At 35.4% G+C, this 25,867-nt stretch overlaps 4 protein-coding genes and 1 pseudogene across 6 annotated transcripts; 2 read left to right on the top strand and 3 right to left on the bottom strand.

Annotated features, from left to right (window-relative positions):
• Positions 1-2,733: 2,733 nt before the first annotated feature.
• On the top strand, positions 2,734-4,651 carry LOC133703986 (uncharacterized). Its single transcript, XM_062128748.1, has 2 exons — positions 2,734-3,494; positions 4,000-4,651. Exons 1-2 carry the CDS (start codon positions 2,849-2,851, stop codon positions 4,416-4,418), a joined length of 1,065 nt encoding a protein of 354 aa, XP_061984732.1. The 5' UTR covers positions 2,734-2,848; the 3' UTR covers positions 4,419-4,651.
• Positions 4,652-4,989: 338 nt separating this feature from the next.
• On the bottom strand, positions 4,990-7,151 carry LOC133702822 (uncharacterized; annotated as a pseudogene).
• A 1,911-nt stretch (positions 7,152-9,062) lies between these two features.
• On the top strand, positions 9,063-10,923 carry LOC133703944 (vacuolar protein sorting-associated protein 28 homolog 1-like). 3 transcript variants are annotated; one of them, XM_062128692.1, is made up of 2 exons: positions 9,063-9,192; positions 9,929-10,923. In XM_062128692.1, the coding sequence occupies exon 2, from the start codon at positions 10,057-10,059 to the stop codon at positions 10,684-10,686; it is 630 nt and encodes a 209-aa protein (XP_061984676.1). In that variant the 5' UTR covers positions 9,063-9,192; positions 9,929-10,056; the 3' UTR covers positions 10,687-10,923. The 3 variants fall into 3 exon arrangements, with proteins under 3 accessions (XP_061984676.1, XP_061984677.1, XP_061984678.1); XM_062128693.1 differs by having other exon boundaries at positions 9,078-9,188; XM_062128694.1 differs by having other exon boundaries at positions 9,172-9,310.
• A 696-nt stretch (positions 10,924-11,619) lies between these two features.
• LOC133702604 (syntaxin-124-like) lies at positions 11,620-13,680 on the bottom strand. Its single transcript, XM_062126913.1, has one exon. It carries the CDS (start codon positions 12,932-12,934, stop codon positions 12,026-12,028), a length of 909 nt encoding a protein of 302 aa, XP_061982897.1. The 5' UTR covers positions 12,935-13,680; the 3' UTR covers positions 11,620-12,025.
• A 262-nt stretch (positions 13,681-13,942) lies between these two features.
• Positions 13,943-23,249, bottom strand: LOC133703477 (B3 domain-containing protein Os07g0563300-like). Its single transcript, XM_062128029.1, has 14 exons — positions 22,849-23,249; positions 21,799-21,880; positions 21,579-21,677; positions 21,011-21,329; positions 20,565-20,886; positions 20,210-20,306; positions 19,400-19,574; positions 18,998-19,077; positions 17,861-17,908; positions 17,511-17,768; positions 16,590-16,639; positions 15,834-15,947; positions 15,365-15,435; positions 13,943-15,121 (listed from the first exon to the last, which is right to left on the bottom strand). The coding sequence occupies exons 1-14, from the start codon at positions 23,058-23,060 to the stop codon at positions 14,334-14,336; spliced, it is 2,715 nt and encodes a 904-aa protein (XP_061984013.1). The 5' UTR covers positions 23,061-23,249; the 3' UTR covers positions 13,943-14,333.
• Between the last annotated feature and the right edge of the window lie 2,618 nt (positions 23,250-25,867).

Genomic DNA, 25,867 nt, shown 5'->3' with positions numbered 1-25,867 from the left:
TGTTTTCTAGAGATCGAACTTGTGTTCTCATCCTTGCAGAGATATAATAGTGTCTTAACAGTTAAACCAACACTTTATTGGTCAAGACTAGTTGGATTTAACAACTAAATTTATCATTTAATTTTTACAAATTGAAATTAATATTTCAATAATGTTATTTTTTAAAATTAGATTTATCTCAGTTTTAAAAAATTATTCATAGTAAAATAAAATGTTTAAAAAACCAATATATAAATAATTGCATAAATGCATGTGGTGCATGTTTAGCATTTTCATTGGTGGTTTTACGTGGGGCTTATGTTCTCTTCAGCCAAATAAATGTTAGGTGCGCTCGTTGATGGGACAAAGAAACCATAGCTCAAACCGATTGATCCAGAAATGCAGGCAACCTAAGGTCATTGGGTCAATCATTATAGTCATTATAATAAAATAGCGTCTTTTTATTTTTTTGTCTTGGTAGGTACATGTTTCAACAGTTTTAATTAAAAACTCAATTTAAATTCTTAAATTTGGAGTTTTTTTATATAAATTTCGTATTATGTTTAATAGCTGTAGCTAAATTGCACGTTTCAACTTGATTATTCAAAAGTTTTGAATTTTTTTAGTATTTTTAAATTATTTTAATGTGCTAATGTTAAAATATTTTTTTAAAATTAAAAATATATATTATTTTAATATATTTTTAGATAAAAAACATTTTAGAAAATAAATGTTATCATTTTCATAAAAAAACCACGTAAAGATAATTACTTTATGAGTTTTTATATTTATTGAAACTTTTTTGATTTTGTTTGTTTTTGTATTTTTTTTTAAAAAAATATTAAAATATTTTTATTTTTTTACTTTAAATTAATATTTTTTTAATATCAAAAATATTTTTAAAAAAATAAAAATAATATTATTTTAATATATTTTTAAATAAAAAATAATTTAAAAAACAATTATAATTATACTCTCAAAAACTCTTTATTTTACTGAAATGCAATCTGTAAGCCTTGAAAAATCACTTTGTAGTTTGTACGGAGTACTAATTATGGTCGGTTGGGGGGTGCACCCACCAAACTGTTGGTCACGTGCCAGGGGTGAGCCAGCCCGCACCCACTGGACTAGCGCTCCGGCATCCTGGTACAGCCTGCGGGGGCAACGGTCACTAATATGACCGTTGAGGAAAGGCTCATTTAAATATTCAAATGTTTCTTCTGACCGCAGAAAGGCTAAACCCCCACCTGTGCAATAATAAACTCAGAAATGCCTGAAACTAGCAGCGCTCTCTCTTTACATTCCCTAGAAAGATCAGAGCAGGATGAATCCAATTGGTATTTGCAATGCTCTGTATATAAATTATGGAGGAAGTATGTGAGGGGTTATTATTTAATTATTTAGGTTTTGAGTTTGTTTTTTAAAGATTACTAGTTTAAGTTTTATAAATTTTAGAGTTACTGAAAGTTTACATAGTCGTTAATTTCAGGAGAACCCGTGAGATTAGTTGAGATACTCATATCTGAACACTAATCTTAATAAAAAAAATAAAGAAAGTAGAATAAATTTAAATTTATATATTGATTTGGGCTTCTCACTTTCATGAGTGAAGGTATTCGAGCATGAAAATTCAATATAATCCAAATTCATCTTACATTATAAATATAAAAAGGATAATGCGAAATAGATATATTATAAATATTTGAGTAATTTTATGGTGTCATGAAGTAACTAATTATATAATATTCTTATTATTTTTTATGGATCATGAGTTTTATTATATTTTTCTTGTTTATGTCTGTTTTATTTCTTCAAAGTGAATCAATCAATCTTGTGCGCCCTAGAATTTCTCATGAAAATATAAATAACGAATTTTTAGTGTTATATTTTAAAAAATAAGGTACACTTAATATTCTTTTGTACATAGAAACTAAATTTTAAAATCTTCAATGAAGATATTATTATTATTATTTTTGGATCATGAGTTTTATATTTTTTCTCCTCTGTATATTTGTTTTTTATTTTAAAGATGAGTTCATAAAATAACTAATAAGATGTCACTAGTTAATTCTCCAACACCATAAAATTCTTCAAGTTTTTAGCGAGATATTAAGATTGAATTTTTTGCTATAAATTTGAATTCAAATTAAGATTTGAAATTTTTACTCGAAAGTTTTATGTTTAAACTTAAAAAAAAGGAATAAATTTTACTTATTGTGAAAGTAAAGAAAGATATAATTTCTACTATTTTACCATCATTTAGTAGCTACTTTCCACTTTATTTTATTAGTTTTTTTAAAAAATAAACTTCCCACTTTATTATGACTTTAACATGGAGATAATCACTGTGGTAAATTCTAGAATGAAATATATATATATATATATATATATATATATAAAGAGACACACACACACCACTTTCCATGTCACACCTACCATAAACAACAAACATTAATAATTTTTCACATTTTACAATATCTCCACTGTTAATTAATTACCCTTAAACGCTACTTTATCCTTCTACTCTCTCTTCCCTAATCAATTCTTTCCCGTCAAGTGGGCCACCACAACATTCTAAAAAAGCACCATCGAAGAAGAAGAAGATCAGTTAGGAACCACCTTCAACCCCACACTCGCTCTAAAACACCCACAAATCTCAACCGTCAGATCCCCACTCCTTCAAATCCAACGCTCCAAAATCCATACCCTCCATTATCTCCTCTCTCTCTCTATATATATGTACCCTCATTTCATCCTAACCTCGCCCTCCATTCCCCCCCCCACTCGCAGCCTCCCATGCTTAACACAACATCCAGCTCTTCAAATCCTTAACATCCAAGCCTAGGTAAGGTTTTCAAGGTTCAAAAACATGGGTTCTCTTTCACTTTCCTTAAAAGTTATATTACTTTCAACGAGTGTGTTGTTCTTGTCCTTGTGTCTCAAAATCTCTGTTCCATTAGTGCATGATTTCTCTGTAAATCAAGCTCCTCTTCTTTGGAGTTCAATCCTTTCTTGGCTTAAACCTCCTTATCTTTACGTTATCATAAACTGCATCATCATTACCATCGCTGCTTCCTCGCGTTTCCACCACAGCCACAGCACCGCTAATAGCACTACTACTCACGATCAAATTGAGAAAATCCCAATGGATGAGTATCTTCATGATGAGATGAAGATTTCCACAGTGGAGATTCAGACTCGTCATTTTGATGGTCTGGAATCGAGGGCTGAGATTGATTATCAGGACAGAGAAGAGGAACGACAAGAAGCGGCTCATCATGAGCAAGTTGTTATTGAAGACAAGGGTATTGTTAACGCTGTGGCAGTGCTAGAGGATAGCAAAAACGAAACGGTTGATGATTTTGTGCTATCCAAGTCTACGTGGGTCCCGCCTATAAAGAGGATTGATTCGTCGGAGAACCATCTGTTGCTGCCGGACAACCTTTCTCCTGTGGAGAAACCCCTGGTTTCTTCTAGGTTCGGTCACCGGAAATTTGTTAAAGCTAGCCCTGAAGGTACAGTACTATATATTCCACCATTCTTTTTATCATGACAAAAAAACTATTTTTGCTTGGTTCTATTTTCCAGGCAGATTTCCCGACCCGCACTGTATCTATTTTTTGGCCGGTTCGAAAAAAGCTCTTTGGTCGGCGTCGACCAGGCTTTTTCCGGCGCCGTTTTCTCATCTTCTTTTGAAGTTTGAATTTTAGGCGTCAACGCTGTCGTTTTTGCGTTTCCAACTTTTTTAATTGATTTGATTTTTTGCAAGACAAAATAAAGTTCAAACATGGCGTCTGATTGACGCAACATAATAAAATTCCCAAAAAGTCCTCGTATAGTATAAGTTTTACTATGTGCTATGAAAGCACAAAGAGGCTAATATGAAGGTTAAAATGGTCACTTGATTGATTTTAAAAAGTCCTCGTATAGTATAAGTTTTACTATGTGCTATGAAAGCGCCAAGAGGTTAATATGAAGGTTAAAATGGTCACTTGATTGATTTTACGATGCCTTCTTCAGGTGGAAGGGCGTTAAGGGTAGCAAAGCCAAAACGGCACGAGACATTGGAGAATACTTGGAAGACGATAACAGAGGGGCGTGCAATGCCGTTAACAAGGCACGTGAAGAAATCGGAGACGTTCAAGGACACGTGGGAGAATCATGGCAGTCAGTTTAATACAAGTGTCGTGGACCCACATGAAGTGAAGAAATCAACGACGTTCAAGGACAGGACCAATTATCAGCTGCCACTTGTCAACTCGTCCTCTCCTTCTTCAGGGAAACTAAGGAAAGAGCCTTCACTGAGTCAAGACGAGTTGAACCGGCGAGTTGAGGCTTTTATTAAGAAATTTAACGAGGAGATGAGGTTGCAAAGGCAAGAGTCATTGAATCAGTACAAGGAGATGACTAGCCGTGGAAAAAGGCATGGCATTAATTAATTTTTTAAAAAAAGTTGTGTGTTTAATTACATGGTTTTGATGGGTTTGGATTAAATTAAAAATTTGAAGCTATAAAGAATTTGTTTTTTTTTTCAATTATTATTATTAGGTAGATCCCAAACACAGACGGGTTAAGAAATTTATTTTGATTTATAGAAATGTGTAAAGGAAAAAAAATTATAATTTTGTGTTCTTTCATTCGTGTTTAAATGAATTCTGGCTTTTTAGTATTATTATCTTTATTTTTCAGAATTGTTTTTTTTTTCTTTTAACAAGAAATTGATGAAAAAGCTGAAAGCTACATGACTTTGATGATAGCTGTAAAGGGTGGATGATGTTTCACACATTGATCTTTGAAGGTCTAAAACTTTTCCAGGGAATTGGTCCATTTGCGAAGGTCATAATCTCTGCTAAAACCCACAAATTTGGAAATAAAAGTTAAGAAACATGACTTGCTAAAGCTTCTATAAAGCTAAAGCCTAGACCAAGGCTCCAGGCCACCACTAAATTAGCAGCGTGGGGGGGACCGGGGGGGGGGGGGAGCACAATGGGGCTAAGCCAAAGCCTCGTAGAAGTTACAAAAAGTTACCTACAGTCCCAAAATCTTGAGCAGAAAAGCATAATCCATCAACAGAGCAATAGGCAACAGGATCAGCGTGACAACAAGGAACCAGAATTGCAGAAATATTTCAGTCACACAAGTAATATGAAGATGTATAAGGACCTCATGAACCTGTAATGGTTTGAGGCAGCCGCACAAGATCAGAACTCCCTCGAGCGTTAGAGAATCTATAGCAGGACTCGTAAGAATTTTCAGAACAATAAATAATAGATGATAAGAGCAGAAATATGTGATAGCAGACAAGAATCAGTAACTGAAACAACCGAACAAGAATCTAGAGGGAAAAAAATAAAGCCCATACCATTTCAGTAGCATGTTCGGACAACTCTCTCGCCCGCTCCAGTTTTGCCTTGCTAGATCTCTTCACAAACTTCGAGAGACATGTAACCCATATGTCTTTTACACGAGGATGCTTGAATATTCTGACTCCCCTTTCATATACCTTGAATGCATCTTCAAAGTATTTATGTTCCTGAACATGCCAATACAGCAAACAAATTGTCAATTCAAGTGAATAAAGGTGACAACTAAAAGGAACTTAAGTTTCATAACAGCAATTATAGAAGTCCATACTTGCAGAAGCCATGCATAATTGATGATGATTTGTGGGGTGGCTATTCGCAGGTCTACTATCCGTTCATATATGGCTTCGAGTGGACTCAACAGCTCCAGTGCGCCTTTAAAATTCTGGTGTCTAATTTCCATTTCTGCCCACTCGCACCACAAACCAGCTAAATTATCCACTGTTTCGTAGTTCACTTGCACTGCCTTGTCAAAAATTACTCTTGCATTGGCTACTAGATCGTTGTGAATCTGGGATCCTCATATAACTTAGGAGACGCAACCCACAAAGCATGAGGCTTCCCCAGTACTGCTTTCTTAGGATCAACATGAGTCCGCACAGCCTCAGTATAAGTCAATATCTGCTTATTTGGATTACCCTCAAACAGCTTGACTCTCCTTTGCCATTGTTCCACATTATGTGGATTTTGTCGAAGAAGCACAGTACTGCTAGCTAATCCAGGCCGTCTATCCATTAGATACTCAAGGTGTGCTAACATCAAATCGACTTCGTTATCATCATCTAACCAAAACCCATTAAGTAACTTCTTCTCAAACGTAGAACTCCAATTCCACAACCTCCCAACATCATCCGTAAGCTGTTACAATCCACACGAGGAGAATTCTGTTAGTAGTAGTTAGAAATGGCAGTTAAATCAGTTACTAGCAGTTGTTAGGAGAGAATTAGTTAGATATACTAGTCAGCTTGTATGTAATGGATGAAAACCAATTTCATTCAATTGCATAATTCTCCCCTCTATTCTCTTCTGTTTCTCTCTATGTTCTCTTCTACCTCCTCCTCCTCTTCTTAAACATTGCTTGTTAAGGTGCGTGTGAGAACCTTAACATAAACTTCCTAATCCCACCCCTAATGATGGCATCCACATTCAACCCCAAAACCTCCTTCGCATGCCTGGTCGTTAAATCACACAATTCAAGCCACAAACTATGCTTCGTCTTCCCTTCAATGGAATAAAACTGATCATCATTCAACACCGACGCCAACCTCTCCGCGGCCTAATGCCAAAGCCCAGAATAGGATCCTCAATATTACTAGGGTCATACATCAAATACCTCCTATAACGCCTAAGAGAAGTCTCGATACGAAAACCATCTTGACTCACAAACCTCAAATACAACTCCCAAATCCTATCATGCTGCGTAACAGGCAAGGGACAAAGAGCCCTGTTAAAAACCCTCCTCGTCCTCGTCACAAAACCAATCAAACTCTGCAAATAAATAATACAAATCCTAGGCATCTTATGCATACTAACCAAAGCCCTCTCAAAAGTATTGTTCAGCGTTTCAAACCGGGGATGAGTATGGGAACATTGCGAACTGAATCGAGCCGCTCAACCAAATAAGCATGCCAGAGCTTGTAGCTTCCAGGCAATCCCTTGGGCCCGTTCGTAAATTATGAAACGTTTCTTGAAAGGAGATTCTCTTCTGGCTATCAAATAACGCCACCAGAGCTTTAAAGAAAACGAGTTTCTCAAGATTTCTTCTTCGTAGAGAAGATCATCATTTGAAGGGTACAGTTCTTTTGAAATCGAAATTAAGGTTTTTTAAGGATTTACTTAGGATTACAGAAACAAAAACCTCAGATTCTTTTGGTTTGAAAAGAAGAAATACAGAGGAGAAGAGCATTTTCAGCGGTTAGTAGGAGCAGTCTCTCTCTTTTGACATATTTCCTACCGTTAACGGGAGGGAATTTATTTAAGGATTTGTTTTTTCTTATTTCGAATCGGATTATGAATTAGTATGGGCTTTGGCCCCATTGTTTCACCAAAAGGTTATTGTGGGCCGGGAGCCTGTGGTGAGTTTTTGGAGAATTAATTCCGGAAATTAATTTAACAATATGAGTTAACTGGGAGAAAATTAATTTAATAATATGATTTAATTGCGAAAAAATATATATGATACTTTAAAATTAATTAAAAATATGATATAAAATTAAAAAATAATTTTTAAAGATAATTGAGGTGTATTTTTATTACTTTTAATAGGATTTGCCATGATTTTTTTTCTCTTTTTTATGTTTATCTCTTTTATGAAGTAATTAATTATTCATCATTTTTTTATTATGAAATAATTGTACAAAAAATATATTCTAAATATATATGCATATAATACTGTTTTAAATATTTTAAATTGGTTTTTGAGTCATGATTGCAATATTTATTATTTATCGGATAAATTAATTATTAAAAAAAACTGATTTATTTAGGTTTAGTTAATATCCAATAAATTCTTATTAAATTGTCATTTTTTACACTAGAGCTACTTTTAATCAGTATCTCAAGAAAGTTATAAAATACATTGAAAAAACATAGAATGAAATTTTCTTTTAAATAATTTTAAATAAACTTATATCCATTCAAAACACAAGAGAAATAAAAACATTTTCCCTCTACTTATATTTTTATTGGAAGACAATAATTACTAGAGATGATCATTTTCGATTCGGTTTGATTTTTATCAAAAAAATAATAATCAAATCAAAATTTTAAAAAAAACCGGTTCAAACCGACCGGTTTTGGTTTTTTAGGACAAAAAACCGGTTCAATTCGGTTTTCTCTGTTTGGCTTAGTTTTTCAGTTTGGCTCGGTTTTTTTCGGTTCGGTTTTTTAAGCTTATAAAATCGAAACCAAACCAAACCGATTAATTTTTTAAAAATTTTAATCAATTTAAAAAGTGTTTTTTGACAATTTTATTTTTTCAAATTTTTTTTTTTATTTTCTCAGTTTTTCTCACCCCAAACCATCATACAATAAAATAACGGACCCCTACAAAATGGACTTCCAATTTTCTGACAAGAAATCATTACGGGCCCACAATGACAAGCCTTGGAAACTGAAAGCGATCAGGATCTATGATCAATCATAAACACACAAAGAGAATCAAACGGTGGAAAAAGGTTGGGAACCTAACGGAGATCCCCTGCCTTTCTCTCCGTCACTTTCTTTTGAGTTCTTGGCATGGGTTTCTTTTCTGGTCATCTCAACTGCTACACGTAGATGCCGTAAGCAGTCATTATATTATAACGTCCCACACGCAACCCTTCCCTCTTTCTCAAAATCACAAAAAGAACATAATGGTAAACTACAAATAAGTCCCCGGACTATATATTATTTCTTATAAAAGTCCACAAATAACTTTTTGCCTCAATTACATCCGCACTCATCCGTCTAGTGTGATATTATTAGATGATATATCCCGATTCACTTAAAACTAGAATCTAAATATGGTTGCCGTAAACAATGGTGTTTTAACCAAATACAACAAAATAAAAAAGAATCAATTACAGCTACAATCACATTCATATTTCATGATTGGCTATGGCTGACCTCTAAACCAATCACTTGCTAAGATGGTCATCAATTACAATACTTTTGAGGACCCGATTGCGAAAAACAATAATATTAAGACTCATTCAAGATTCCGTCTATAATTTGGGGACTAACTTGAGGTTTGTCAAAACAAATTACAATTCTTTTCCTTTTCTTATAATTTTTCTCTCCGCAAAGAGTGAGAGAGAAAGAAAGAAAAGACCCTTCACGTTATTCAATGCCGCGTTTCACTTCCCTGTAGGTACCCCTCCACTCTCTCTCACTCTGTATGTATATATATAATAAGTTTATTTGTCCGCTTCTGTGATTTAAAGCTTTAAACTTTGGTTGTTTCATTGCTTTTTTAACGATGATTTAAGGTAAAGTTTGAGCTTTTTTAGTGGTTTCTTTCATTTTATGTTCTGGGTTTTGATTTTGGTTTCTGGGCTTTCTTAATGGCTTGTGATTTCATGATCTGCTGTGCTTATATGGTGATTTTTTTTTGTTTGGTTTTTGGAAACTTGAGGAATCTTGAAAAGAGGGACCTTTTGCGTTTTCTATAATTGAAATGAAATTTTCTTGACTATTGTTTCAAGGGTGGTAGCATTATTATTAGTTCTCTGATGGTTAGGTAAGTAAAAGGGTGTGGTGGAAATGGGTTTTTTATGGTGATGAATTTTAAGTTTTATGATTTGGGTTTTTTTAGCTTGTTGAAGTCTCTAGTCATTTGTGTGTTCATTATTTCCTTCAAGCAAATTGCCTTGCTTGTTTAGGCATAGACGAGTGTTGTTTTGAATGATTTGTTTTCGTTTCTAGAACCGCTCCATGGAAAGGACAATGTGTGTCCAGAATTTGTTTTATTGAACCGAAGAAAAGTAAATGAGTCTATGTTGCTTTTAGACTCATGACTTCATGTTTTGCGTTTTAGATTCATGCGATTGATTGTATTTTTTTTCCTTATGATTACGCATTCTTATGTTGTGTATGATTGTTTGCAGTGAAGGTCAGTGCTCTTTGCGCGTGTCCCGTTCTCTTCTCCAGTCCTCCACAGATATCCTATTTATCCTACTTTGAAAGTGATTTCTTTATTTTTTTGCGTCTTTAAGTCTATACTTTGTGTAACTAAATGGAGGTCAAGCTATGGAACGACAAGCGCGAGAGAGAAATGTATGATAATTTTGCTGAGCTATATGCCATAATCAAAGCCACGGAGAAGCTTGAAAAGGGTTATGTTCGTGACATTATATCCTCATCTCAATATGAAACTGAGTGCCAGAAACTCATTGCCCATTTCAAAACTTTGGCTTCCACTTTTAAAGAGACAGTCCCTAGCATTGAGCGCTTTGCAGATACTTACAAGATGGACTGCCCAGCTGCAATTAACAGGCTTGTGACCTCGGGGGTGCCTGCAACGGTGGAACACCGTGCTGCTGCAGCTGCCTCATCTACCACCTCAGCTGCCGTTGTGGCAGAGTGTGTTCAGAACTTCATCACAGCTATGGATTCGCTGAAGTTGAATATGGTGGCAGTGGACCAGGTGCATCCTTTGCTTTCAGATCTCTCAGCTTCACTGAACAAGTTGAGTATTTTGCCACCTGACTTTGAGGGCAAGACAAAGATGAAAGAATGGATTTTGAGGTTGTCTAAGATGGGGGCAGCAGATGAGTTGACAGAGCAGCAAGCTCGGCAACTTCACTTTGATTTGGAGTCCTCGTACAATTCATTTATGGCAGCTTTGCCTAGTGCTGGCACTTGATTGATATGAGTACTTGTATATTACTAAGCAGGTTCATTTGGTTTGGGTTATGCAATATATAGTATCCTATCTACTACTGCCGTGGCATAGCAGAATCTTGCGTGATGATGGAGCAGAAGAAATACTAATTTTGTAACTGCTTATACCTTTGAACGGTTTGCGAGCTGGAGAATGGTATTCTGTGCCCATTTTAAGGGGGTATTTGTTGTCATATATGAAAAATTGGTTTGTACTTAAGTTTGGTTTCTTAAATTGTGTATTCATTCATCTCCTGTTTGTGAAATGATCCATCGTCTAACTGAAATAGAGTTAAAATTGCTTGCATATCTGATGTAGCATGCTAAAGCACTGCTGGATCATGAAATTCAATATGATCTGCTTGATTTTGTTCTATTGAATGTGGAAAAAAAAATTTGATCCTATTGGGAGAGCGTTTGATTTTGAAAAAGGTTGCGGTTTATTTATAGAATTGCAGGTCTATCATCAATAAGAAATCTGTTTTTCCAGCTTGTACTCGAGTCAGAGAGGTACATGCCTAAATAGTCCATCAATTAATGTCTCTTCATTTGTAAAATGATGCAACTTTTTTCCTGGCAGTCATGCACTAGCTTTTCTCTAGTTGTTCAATAATGATTTTGCTAAGCTGATAGTACCCCATTGGGACTCCCAGTTTGCCTCGAATGAATTAGGTTTCATGCATGGCCTAACTATATTAACTGCTCAGCAATACCAATAATTTCTCTTATGATAGTGAGATATCCAGAGTTATTTGTATGTTCATTAATGAAATGTTGAAAATCTTCATGCTTCTGCGAGATGCAGAGAAATTCACCCATTGATTGCAAGATTGATAGTTTTCTATTGCCATCTTCAAAAGAGAATTTTCTTTCATGTATAATGAATTAGAAGAAATAGAGGAGAAAACAAAACTAGTTGACAGGCATGCAATTCCTTTCAATGAGTCAAAAATTTGATATTACAATGACTTCATTTTTCTCTCGATGCATCTTCTTCTCCCCAGCAATTACACGTTCATTCCAATCAACTATCATGATTTCTGCCATGGCCTTAGTTTGGATTTTGCAGCAGAATTTCATGCAAACAATGCCAATTGCCTCTATTGGGGGTGCCAAACAAGAAATGTGTTTCTAGGATGCCTGGCAGCGGAGAAACTTACCAATCATCCTTGCTGTTGTGCTTATGCTGGAGATATCAAAATTGCTACCATTGGAAAATAAAACCAAGCTTTCCAAGATAACCTTACAACTAACAATTTTCGGTTGGGGTTAAATCAAATGTGTTTCTAGAGTTCAAAAAGAAATTCCGCCACCAATTATTCCTACAAGAGAGCCAAGATATGTGGTAAGAATGGTAGTAGCATGACAACAATGAGGACAACACCAGCTATGATGGCAATGCACGTCCACTTCCGAGAGCTCTTCTGATGTTCCCTGGCTTCCTGAAGCTGCTCAGTTCCTCGCCGCACGAATGAGCTGGCGTGAGCAACATGACTTTCAATATCATTCAGCTGGTGACCCTGAGCTTCCACAAGAGCAGCCATATCCAAGAATACCTGGTGAAGCTCAATCAAATTCTTCTCTATCTCCTTCACAGCATCATGTCTCTCTTGGATTTCTGATATTGTGTCAAGAATCTGGCCTCTTCCTTGTTCCTGAATTGCCTTTTGCATGAAACTTTCACTTTCACCACTGGATATCAAATTCTCAATCGTTTCGTCACTAGCTCTTTCTCCTGTGATTGTGAAATACCTGCGCTCCACAGTTTCCTTGTATTCAGCTGCCATTCTAGCTCTCAAGTCCTGAAAATTATCCATGAGATCCTTGAGCTTCTTTCCCAAACCACTAACCACAGATGTCCTGGTTCGATCCGTAGATGATCCTGGACCACACCCTGGAATATTGCGGTGAGCTGCATTGGATCGATCTAAGGCTTCGAGCTTTCCCTTGATGATTTTAACGCGTTTCAGAACTTGTTCAACGTCCATGTCCATCCGCGAACGGAGATTTTTCATGGTCTTAGCATTGTGAACAGTCTTGCTTTCTTCATTGGCTTCTTGTAAACTCCTGTACAGCCTCTCAACAGTTTTCATATCTTCCTTAATATTTTCGACATCTTCAAAGAATCTGTCCAGATTCATACCCTCCTTCCCTGCCTCCATGTCATCCATTTGAGCCTGCTGCTTGAGGTCAGTGTACTTCTTGAACGAACTCGAGAACAAATCATTCATCTCGGAAGAATACAACAGCCAATCCTATTCTTGGGCGGTTGTATTTCTTTTATGTTGGTGGGATTTCTGGAAAATGTTTATAAAGCTAGGATAAAACAATTCCTGTTCTTCTACAAATGCACTAGTTTTTTAGGGTTTTTTTTTTTTTTGTGATCATCTTCCAGTTCTTAATCTAGAGCCTAATGAGGAGGAAGGGAAAGGAAGAGGTAGCAAAAGCAAGAACTGACCAACAAAATTTTCTTTTATTTCTGGCTTGAGGTTATTGTGAGATTAGGATTTAGGACCACCCAAGATTTGCCTGGAAGACCGCTTACAAAGTTTCCAAAGGTTGTCAAAAATATGTTACAAACGGTTTCCCCCCTCTTCTTTGGGAGCCATTATGGCTTTGCTGACTTGGTCTTCCTTTTCTTTAACCCTAACCACAAATCTAATAATAGAGATTGCACAAACCTATCAAAATCTTTACTTTGCTCCTCCTTCTAACTCTAGGGCATGCAAAACATGGCCAGGGAAACATTTTTCTTCTCTCAAGAAAAACTTGAAGGGGTTCATTCACTACTTTTTGATGCCTAAAGGAAATCTGGGATATGACTGCTGCTCATGGTCTGCCTACTTATTTGGAGGAGAACATGGGAGTCATCCTCAACAATATATACTTGCCTCCAAGATTTTGAAGATCCTGGACATCTCAGTAGATTCTTCCCAGAACATTTTTCAGTTTTTTCACTGGCAAAGAGAAAACAATAGCACCGAGATTACCTGTAAGATTAGTTGATGCATCAGATGACTTTGCCGCAGGCGTTTTTAAAAAAAATATATCAAATTAATAAGTTTTTAGTGCTTTAGATAATTTTGATATGTTAATATAAAAATAAATCATTTTAAATATTTTAAAATGAAAAACATTTTAATGCAAAGAATCAAAACCACTGTTAAATTTCAACCACACAGAGCAAAAAGCTACTGTTGACTGAGCAAAAAATCCCCGAGTAGAAACCCAAACTAAAATTCACAAGAATGCAATTTTCTTTTCTTTTGACTATGTGCGGAAAAGCACAAGCTTAATTCCATCCTCTGTGTTTCTGAATCAAGGGTAGCAGTGAGCTTCTAACAATAAACTACATAGCTGCAACCTCCTACCCACTTGATTGAATCATCAATCATCTTCTAAAAGCATGTCTGTGTCCAATTGTATTAGCATAGAGAAGAAGATATTATACAGCATGGACCAGAAAAAATATTGGTTCTCACCCATGTTACCGCTTTCCTACCCCTCTCTACTTTATGTACAGATCAACGGAGTTAAAATGCCGATGTGGACAAACATGCCACGAGAATATCCTCGCAATCACGGGGTCTTTCTTGGTTGATGGCCATGCACAGTAAAGGGCATTGTCTATCAGGTGGCTGGAGTGGATGCAGATGCAGATGCAGATGCAGATGCGATCAACGAAAAAGCTGAGGGGTGATCCTCACTAGCATCTTGATGGCTGCCACCAAGCATAATGCCACTACCAGCCTTTTCATCTGCCCCCCCACTTGACACCGAGTGATTACTGGCAGGGATACTATCACCATCTGAGCTCAAGAATCTTTGCATCCTGAGATATCTCTCAGAGGCATCTTGGAGCATCCTCATCATGCCTCCAGAATCCGAACCAGGTGATAACTCATCCTCCCTCTCTGGCTTGATATTCAGGTCTATTTGGCCTTTAAAAGGCGAAGTTGAGGATTTCATTCTGTTAGGATCATCATCGGAAACTTCACTGACTGTTTTTTTCTTGTTAGGACTGCCACTTGCACTTCCTGCATTGCTAGATGGTGAGGGGTCATCATCAAGCAACTTCTCAGCAGAAGACTCCTGCTGCTTCCGAGTAGTTTCTGCTTCTTTCTCTGATTGCTTCTTCTCTCGCTTCATCATTAAGGTCTTAAAACGGCGCTTCACTGTTTGGCAGACATTACATGTGCATGTCTGCTTGTGTTTAGGACCCTTCCCACTTGGGGGCTGAATGCACACAATGCAGGAGCAGCCTGGTCTGTGTCGAGGGTGCTTCGTGGTGGCCTGGGATGAAGCCAGAAGAGCCCCATCCTCTCCCAAAATAGCCAGGTTAGCAAGAGTGTCAAGGCCCCCCAAAGCTTCGACGTTATCAATATCCTTCTTGGCAGCCTTCAATCTCTTGGAAGTGACTGTTGATTCACAAACATAACACCAGGTGCAAAATGGGCAGTTGGGAATCATCACATTTTGCACAAGAAATTCCATTTAAAAATCATTAAAATACACAAACAGCATCTGCAAAAATTGTGTAACATGATAGTGGAACTAGGTGCCACACTTGAGAATAACTTAATTGCTCCACGACCATGAATTACTGAATTTTAAATATGGACAAAACAGCAAAAAGCAAAGTCACTGTAAGCAATTAATACCTAAATTACGGGATGGAAGTAGATTTTCAAGCTGCTCTGATGTCAAATCTTGAGCCACCGAACATGATGATCTGGCAGCAGATGTGACAAAAAATGTTAACAAAATGCAAGGAGCCTGCAATTAACATGTGTTCAGACAACATTCAACTTTCACATGTTGCCTTGTCCATTAGAGAGAAGGGTGGGCACGGCCAAAGTTAATTATTTACCATGGAAACAACCAAACATTATGAGCTACTGGGAAAGAAAATGCCAAAGTTAACCAAGCATGCACCAAAGCTGTAGTGAATTCTAGGACCTCAAATGCACGTTTGCATTTAGTAAAGAAATAGAATACACACAAACACACACTTTGCACCACAGAATCATTTAAAAATCCCAGACTATATAACAAGCTCTCAGAGCATAAAACTACTACAGATAGAGGGGAAAACCCAAGCCTGAAGGAATAAATGGATTCGCATTATACCTTTCAGAATCCCATGTGTTACCAGAACATGTCCATTTGGAGGGAAGAAGAACATTGAGAGGCAATTTTCGCCACTTAAGACAATCTTCACATTGAACCCATTGAATCTTGTGACTGGCAGAAAACACATCATATTAGAATTATATTTCCTCAAAGAGATGAAAGAACATTGCAAATCTATTTTAGCATATGAAGCAGTGCTATAACAAGGAAAGTTTAGAAACAAAAAACAGAAAGTGCATATCAAGTCTGCATAACAGTCAACAGAGTAAACAATGCAGTAAAGCACCATTTTACCTGGGCTGAAAAAGGAGGAAACGTAATAATATGGAAACATCATCCTAGGCTTATGTTCATTGTTCACTCAAATAGTGTGAACAGATTTACATACAAGCTTATAGGTTAGAGAGATCATATATTTCTCAAAGCACAACCAGCTAGTGTGAAATTTGAGCTGATTCAAACACATAGAAATTTATAGGACAGAGAATACTTTTCTGCTAGCACAGCCTGCAAGTGTACATGAACAGATTCTAATACACACACACTGACAACACAGATAGATGATATACTTCTAGAAAAAAACACCTGAACCACTTAGATCTGCCATGAGAGATCACGCCATGTCAGGTGGTTTACAAATATAGGTGTGGATAAATTTCTGGGAGACATTTGTGTGCCAAATCCTGGTGAATTTAAGAAAACTAACAAAAAAGGTACAGGTGAAAGCTTGGGCATTCAGGATAAGCAATTTACCCCACATTATCCATTGCAAAAATTGTAGGTTTGCCGAGCACTGGTGCATCCTGTTATAGCAGTAAACCAGTCAGAATCCATAAAAGTAGGACCTCCTTGCCAGGATAAATTTTAGCTAGCTAAGTTCAGAGCATAAAACATATAGGAAGAAAATGTATCAGAAGCCCAAAAAATCCCTTCAATACAAACTCATTAAATGATGCAATGCATAATGATGAAAACATCTTAAATGATGTTCAGTTAAAATCACAAGGAAATATTGTTCTTCAATCAAACAACCAATTGTATCAGTAATAACTACACACACAAAATAAAAATAAAAAATCCCATGCATATGTGCAAGAGTTGGGCATTATTACCCAGGCATTCTACAATTGAAACAATCTTCCTCTGGGATTTCATATTCTTCTACACTTGAATGTGCCAGAACCTAAAATTCAATGACTAGAGAAGGCAAGTTTCTATCAATAGAATAGCAACATGTGATTATTCCAGGGTCTTTTCCAGCACTGAACAATGCATACCCATTATCTCCCTAAATGGCCCTATGATGGGAAGAAATTTATCTCTGCGTTTTTTTCTTCTTCTGCCACCAGCCAAGAGTTTTTGTCAGGGGGAACCAAAATTCAAGGGGTTTCACCCTCGCCAGATTAGCAGCCACATTGTGATTAGTTGCTAATCACAGTGTACTACCAAAGTTCTGTACATGCTACTGTAACTATACTCCAAAGGGACAACTAACTAAATAAACCAACAGTTAATGATATCAAAGTAATAAAAAACAAGAAGCCTCTACCTTCACAATGACTTAAACACAAGCAGAACAGAGGTACAAATGGCAAAGGGAATGCCAAGGGTGGCTAAAGACAGAGAAAACCCCTCATTGGCAGAAACTTATTTTGGGCAAGGAAACAATCAAACCTCATATTCCTCGAACTCAAATCCTTCAATCACCACAATACTGGGAACGTGGTCAGGAGCGGGGCGGAGCAATCCTTGTGCTTCTTCCCATGTTAGCTTCAGTTCTATCATATCTTCATTTTCAATCCTTAAGCGCTTACTCTTAGAACCTAACGTGCTGCTCTTCCTCTTTTTGATTGAAGATTTTGCTTCAAGAACTTCTTTTGCTATGTAGCCTGATTTGTCAACTTTAGACCAAGGACTAGGACCCATTTCAGCCTGTTAGGTTAATGGAAAGCTCAGTGACCTTGTGTGTTAATTTGAAAAGGAAATAAAGCAATTCCACTAGTATAAGTTTTTGTGATACTAACATCTCCATTTGCAGAAACACCATCGCCAGTCTGGCTAGTTTCATTGTCCTGTAAACACAACACATTTAAATTTATTTTGGACTAACTGTTAAAGCTGACAACAAACTGAAAGGGCATCATTTGACAAACCACAAATTTTTACTTGATTTAACTAAAAGCAACAAACCAAATCTTGAAGCACATTGCAATCACTCTTATGAAACTATCTACCATCCTATTTTCAGGTTATCACTAGGCTTCGTCAGATGAAATGCCAGACATGAAATTGATGCGGGAGAAACCAGAGGGTCTTCATTGTTGAGAAGCATTTGATTTGAATTCTTTTACTGTTAGGATTGGTTGAATTGTCATTTAGTTTCATTAGTCAGTAGCTTTTGTTTATATATGTAAGTGTTGTTTGTGTGTTAGATTGGTCTGATCTGTTAGCCACATGTCAGTGGTCACAACTGCCTCTCTGCAATTGTCAGGATTTGCTTACATATCCTGTAACAGCTAAGGAATAAACAACAAGAATTTCATGAATGTGATGTGTGTTGTTTTCTTCTCGTCTTCTTTTTACAAACACCACAGCTGTCTTACCCTTTCACCATTGATCCATCACTGAGTTGGATTCAATTTGGTTTTCTTGATTTTAGCCATTTATCAGAAACACAAATGAAGCTAGCCAGAAAAGAAAGAAAAAATGAACTAAAAACCCCACTTTATCATACGTTAACCTTTTTCATGTAAAATGAATTACCATATAAATATTACCATGCAACAAAGCTACCATTCATCACATGGAATTTGATTGATACATGAACTTCAAGTTTTTAAAGACATGCCATGTAAAGTTCCATGCCTAGTTTTCAGATCAGGCTATGTTGCAATGAATTCAGAAGAAAGGATGGAGTTAATTAAGTATCAAACTAAGACTTAACTATTTCTTGTATTGGAAAATAAATTCATTGATCATGATGAGGTACCAGAGAAGATTTCAAATCTCCAGGGTCACCCATTATAATTTTTTTCCAATGATACCTCATAGCATTCAGAAACACTATCCTTGCAAACATCTGCATAAACTATTGTTTGAACTCCAGCAAGTTAAATGAATAATCTAGGAGAAAGGTACTTGGCAACTGCACTAGGGCATACCTGATCAGATAGTGAAGCTGAGGATGCCTTTCTGAATCCCATAACCAATTTGCCTTCTGGCTCTAATCGACTAAAAGTTACTGAGGAAACAAAATTAAATTTCAGATTCAAAACCATAAACCCTAAAACCATAATGCACTAGAGCGTAGGAAGATGGCACCAAATTACAACTAAAATGAATTGAAAGGCATGAAACAAGAAAAAGATAGATAAAAAGCTATCAAGCAGCATTTAGACGTTTGACCAGATCCAAAGCCATGACATTGACAAATCAAGAAAACAGAAATAAACCAAGTCCAACTTAACTAGAGAGAAGAGAAATGAAGATACAACCCAGAAACAACATAAACCATTGCTGCATTAAGACTCTTCTGAACCATTCTTTTCACATAATTTGGTTACCTATATCGCCTGCTTGCAATTGCATGTTTTGTATGCAAGGAGTAACTCCCTCCAGAACATACATTCTGCTATTGTTGTTGGGCCAAAACCGAAATTGAAATATCCACTCTTTTCCTTTAGAATCTTGGACCCTGAGAGGTAGACCTTCAGGCTGCGAGATGGGTGGAAAATAGGCCTGTGTCAGAGTGAGTACAATGTTAGTATTGTACAATCATTGATGACAAGTGTTTCCATGCAAAGGGAGAGAGTTCAATATTAAATCGGAGAAGAAATACTTAATGAAATTGAGAAGAGATACTCATGAAATTCTATAACTCATCCTGTGCACCATTAAAGTGGTGTACAGTAACTAAAATTCCACTTGTAAACATGCCTAAACTATTCAATACTACATGTAGAATCATCTTTGAACCGAAAATGCAGGGACAAAACTCTGATGGAATAAGAGGACATGCAAGAGTACACAAGACTATAGTGGACTGCTGCTAGTATATGCTGCTGTCATCACAAGGAGTTTTGACTGAGCACAGTGCACATCAGGATTATTATCCATGAGAATCACAACCGGATTTCAAAGCTCCTCAGTCCATATAAAGAAAATAAGACCACAACTATAAAAGCAAATATCTATAATCCACATATATTGTCAAGGCTTTTCTTTGTATCATCACCTTGTTTATTCTTTTTTCTCATTTTCTAAAGAAAAACAAACAATAAATTCTTGGTTCCTCCAAAATCCAGTATGCAAAGCTCTTAGAATAAAACTAAGGAACAAAGTTAAAGGTCAAGCTGACAAACATGAATACCAACCTCTGCACATTTTTTTGGCAGCACCAGACGCCCAATTCGTCCAGCATCACTGGCACTCAGCATCTTCTCAAACAAAGGTTTGATAACAGAATTAGGGCTTAAATAGGGTTAAGGTTTCAGGATCCCTGATCATAAAGAGGACAGGAAAGATACATCATCAAGAAAGTATGGAGCAGACACATCTACAGAACCTAACCAATCTTCATAGTTGAGAAAACAAATATGGAGAAGATTAGAGAATTGTCCTATTTATTATATATCTGCCTCAAAACAATATGTGAAAGATTATCTAAAATGATAATTGACTTTGCAAAAAATTAAAATGAAGAGAATTCATTATTCATTTAAAGGATACTTTCCAGAAATCTGCTGTAGCTCTTCATCAGTAAACCTTGGCCAGTACCGAGGAAGTAACTGGCTTTTTCCACGGGCATCTATTCTAGGTCTTCCATTGCGTATCTGGCCATCAACTGATGAGTCAACTCCTTTATGTAAAGTCCCATGAAAACGCTTAGCAAACGGAGGCAGAGGGGCTGGCTGTAAAGGATTTACAGAGCCCTCGATTTGACCTTTTGGCTCACTTGGAGATGCATAAGGTATTGTTATACCAAATTGTTGAGCAGATATATCCTCTCTTAAAGATGACAACATTTGTGGTTGCTCATCATCAATGATTCCTGCAACAAAAAATTCACATCCAGTTGTTTCTACGACACTCTCGAGCATGGCAGCATGAAAATGCCTAGTCATCATGCACTCCTTTCCTTGAAGCAGCATAAAATGCAGGTTAAGGATCTGTACCTGCATTCCCATTCTCAACTATATCCTGTAAGTGATTCATCGGGCTTCCGTTGATAAATCTTTCAGGAAAATCCTCAAGTTTCCTTTTTTCTAGGGAAAGGGCAGAAAATCTTTCACCAGCATTGAGCCTGTCAACTTCATAGGGCATCCTTGGTTGCAATTCAGACTGGGTAGCAGAAGAATTGAACAAACTGGGTGCTTGACGCCATGGTACAGGACCTGACCCGGCTAATTGACTCCAACTCTTGACAGAAAAGTCTTTGATTCTTTCAGGAAAAGGAGAATGATAAAATAAAGGAGGCCAGGCAGGGTTTGGTGTCTGGAAAACAAAATGCAGGGCATAAATAAATCTATTATGCTTCAAAATCCACATTGGTAGAGGTTGTAGTCAGAAGAATTTGTGGATTACTCTCATACAATAGAAAAATTATAATGTGCTGGCAGTAACAGGAGGAACATATTTTCCATTATCCAACTAATGGCATGACAATCATCTATCTGATCGAAGAAATCATAAATGGTCATAAAATGATTATGATTAAACAGTAAGAGATGAATCCATCCTTACCAGAACAAAACTTTTCCTTGCACATGCCATGCAAGCAATACCTCCAGCATCCAACAACGTAAATGCTTGAAGTGACACAATACATCCACAATGAACCCTCTGTGGTGGAAAATTAAACTGTGATGATTCATGCTAAAAGACATGGCAGATACATACCATCAACTTGATAACAAAATAAGCACAAAGGGCATATAAACAAACCAGAAGACTTTCATCTTACCTTCCCACAAGACTCACAACCCCTCCAGCCACTGGCATTCAAGTGGAAAGTCTCACAGAACCTCCCCTCCTCATGAGCAGAACTAAACCAGAAGGTTCAGTCAACCATTAAGTTAATAAAATAATAATGATAATATCAACAATAATGACATCGCAACCATGAAAAAGGATACTTGATTAAGTATAACTAAGAACATGCCAGAAAATTGTCTTGATAAGCACCTGTTTGAAGGTTCATCAAAGGATTTCTTTTCTCTCCTCTACTCTCTAGAGGCAAAGCCAATTCAAGAAAACAAAAGAGACAAGAAATAAAATAAATTCCACTCATAGTAACCATTTATGGTCTCAACCCAAAGACAACACACCAACCTTTCCGTTTCACGCCTTACCAAAACCATAGTCTGAGATTTTACCTGAGCCTTACTGATATATCACTCTCTCAAACCATTCTCCATAAAAACAATTCCCAAAATTTTCAAAAGTAAAAACAAAATACTAATTCCTTGATGGTTTTCTCTCACAACTGTAAGCTAGCCATTGCCAAATAGACTAATAAAACACAATCATGAACAGCTAAATCAAAGCCACACTCGTTGATTGCAAACTGCATTAAATTTAATTCCAAAAGAAAATAAAATCCAAAACGATACATATTGACCGAAACATAAAATGAGTGTGGCTGAATTTTACTCCTTTTAGTTACACATACACGGGGATGAAATTTGGATAAATAATAAAAACATGCATATTCCAAAATTACACGCAGAAACACTTAGTTAAAAAAAGATTAATTATTTTTAACGGTATTGAATTCTTTCCTATCCAGTTTACCCAAATTGACCTACAATTTGTTAGCTCCACACCAAAAACACCATAACCAATAGCTAAATTTAGTAACAAAAACACAAACACGGTCCACTACTCCTCCCAAGAAAAAAGAAAAAAAAAGCCTCCAAAATTGAAATAAAAGAACCAACCCGAGTAATCAACCGCTTTTTTTAGAAAATCCAAAATTGAAACAAAAGAAACGCAGTCATTGAGTGGAACTCACGCGCATCGATCGCAGAGGTCGGCAAAGTCACCGGACCGAAGCCTCCATCCTTTTCGAGATTTGAAGTCCGTACAATCGGAATTGAAACACTTCCTTGGCAGCACCGTTGAAGAAGAAGAGCAACATGAAGTGTTGTTGTTGTTGTTGTTGTTCGTAGCAGTAGCAGTAGTTGAAGTAGCAGCAAGAGAGGAGGAGGAGGAGGAGGAAGACATTGGAAAAAAATAATATAATTATTTTGAAAGAGAGATTAAGGAGTGAGACATGACAATTATAAACCCTATGTTCTGAAAATTTCTAGGGCTGGAGTGTGATATGGAGAGGCTTTTGGGGAGAGGGAGGGAGTGGAAATGGGCGGCGCGTGGTGTTGTTTGTAAAGAGAGAGATTGCAAGGAATAATAAAAAGTGTGAGATTTTGGGTTTTTATACATGCGAGTGGGCGTGGGTTTGGGATATTTGTTTTTGTCTTCTCTTTTGGCGTCGTCGTTTTTCTTAGCTTTGTTTTTTAATTAGTCCTTTTTTTTAATTTTATTTCTTTTCTTATGTAAGGTTTTTTTTCCCCTTGATTAATGTATTAGAGTTAGAGCATAAAATAAGTATAGAAAGTACATGAATTTTTATCTTTTAAAAATACAATAAGATAATAAAACAATACCTAATTATTATAAAAGAATTGTTGAAAGAGAACTATGAGGAGCCCAACTCAACTAATCATGTTCTAAATTTACTTACTAAAAATCATTAATTCAAGTCTTACAAATTTCAGGACCACCGAAGACTTATATGGTCATTAACTTTAGGGTTTGTGAGATTAGTTGAGATGCACACAAGCTCGTTCGGACACTCACATTAATAATAATAATAATAAAAATTGTTGAAAGTGACACTTTTTAACAAAAATCTTTGAAAAATCTAGGTATATATTTTTTTATTTTCTAATAATAAATGTACGCAATATATGGATGGCTACATGTAAAACATGGATGTGCTAGTTTTAATTTAATGCATGTTGGAATTCCCAATAAATGCGTGTGTGAAGTTGCAAGATGATCTTCGTCTAGGCTTTCATGCCTTTCCTTCCCCTTTTTTTTTCTTTCACTATTTTTAACTATAAGTCCAACAATAAAATATTAAAATAGTATTTGAAAGTGTGATAATGATTATTTTTAAAAATATTTTTTTAAAAAAATACATTAAAATAATTCTTTTATTATTTTTAAAAATTATTTTTAATATTAATACATCAAAATAATCTGAAAATACTAAAAAAATATTAATTTAAAACAAATAAAAAAATTATTTTTTTCAAAATACAAAATAAATATAGGATTAGAACTTGGAGCACAAGCTCGATCAAGCTGATACGGGTGTGTTTAGAAAGCTTCTAAGAAAATGAAAAACCATCAAAGATTTCTCTTACAAGTTGTCAATCAAACCTTGTTTTATTGAAGAGTGGTGGAGAAAATCTTGAATTCCCTCATAGAAAATTTTGATTATGTCGTCAACATTATTGGAGAGTTAATAGATCTTACTGATTTCTTAATCATTCAACTATTTAGATTTTATTTGTTTTTATGTTTTAAAAGTATTTTAAAAAAAATTTGATAATTTTTTATTTTTTTTGTTTTAAATTAATATTTTCAAATCATTTTAATGTGCTGATGTCAAAGATAATTTTTTTAAAAAATAAAAAATATTATTTTAATACATTTCTAAATAAAAAACACTTTTAAAAAAATAATTACAATCACATTTTTAAACACCTGCTAAGTTATCTACGAGCCAAGAAACAATGAATATCGAGAAGAAATGAAGCCTCCAGCAAAGATGATTTTTAGACAAAGCACAAAAATAAATTTTCATCCAATAAAGGTGACAAAAAATAAATAAAAATAAAAATAAAAATCACGAGGCAATAATAAACAAGGTGACGTGACACAGATGACTCCAAGGAAGGAGAGAATAAAGGCAAGTTCTTTTTCTTGTGGTGCATGCAAAAGGACGGGTCACCAAGAAAAAGATCGTTGGCACAGGAGAAAACCTTGGTGCAAATTTTATAAGAAGTTTGGTCACACTGACCAAACCTGCAAATTCAAGCGTAACCAATAAAATATTTTATTGATTTTAAATTTTAATATTAGATTGTTTTTTTTAAATGGAGTTTTATAATTGCTATTGATTTATTTTTTATAAATTTATCATGATTTTATAATCTAAATTATGAACTTAATATGTTAATCTGAGTTAACTCGAGTTGTTTTTTAGATTATATTTTTAATTTTTTTTTCAATTTCATTTTTTAATATTAGATTGATTGAAATTAAGTTTCATAATTTTTTTTTATTTATTTTCGATAAAGTTATCTTATTCTTATGATCCAGGTCTCGGGATTGTCAGGTTAACTAGGGTTGCTTTTTAGGTTGTTTTTTCAAATTGATTTTTTTATTTTATCTTTTAATCAAGGTTGACTTAGTTTTTTTTTTTCAATTTCATTCTTTAACAACTCATTCTGTTGTTTTTTTATGTAGACACTTCAATACTAGGCTATTTGGGAATTAGGCTTTATAATGTTTTTCAATTTGTTTTATGTAAAGTTATCCCAGTCTCATAGATTTTTTTTTCTTCTCAACTTCAACCTTCAAAATTAGATCTATTGAAAATGTTATTTTATAATTATTTTTTATATATATAAAGGTATCTCAGTTTCATAGTTTAAGTTGCGAGTTTAACATGTTAGCCCATGTTAACTTGGATTTTCTTTGTTTTTTTTTAATTATTTTTTTAATTTCATCATTTAAAATTGAGTTGGTTGAAAATTGGGTTTTATAATTTTTTAGCTTGCTTGTTATTAGATTATTTTGATCTTATAATCAGAGTCGCGAGTTTGACAAGTTAACCCAGGCTGATTCGAGTAGTTTTTGTTTTTTCTTTTTTAATTTAATATTCTTTTTTAATTTATTCATTTAATATTGAATTAATTAAAAATTAATATTTATAATTTATTTTAATTTTATTTTTATAG

The sequence above is a fragment of the Populus nigra genome, chromosome 9 (assembly GCF_951802175.1).
Source record: "Populus nigra chromosome 9, ddPopNigr1.1, whole genome shotgun sequence".
In the NCBI taxonomy this organism is placed as follows: Eukaryota; Viridiplantae; Streptophyta; class Magnoliopsida; order Malpighiales; family Salicaceae; genus Populus; species Populus nigra.
Note: the sequence above shows the minus strand (reverse complement) of the source record. Positions and strands in the feature narration are given on the sequence as shown.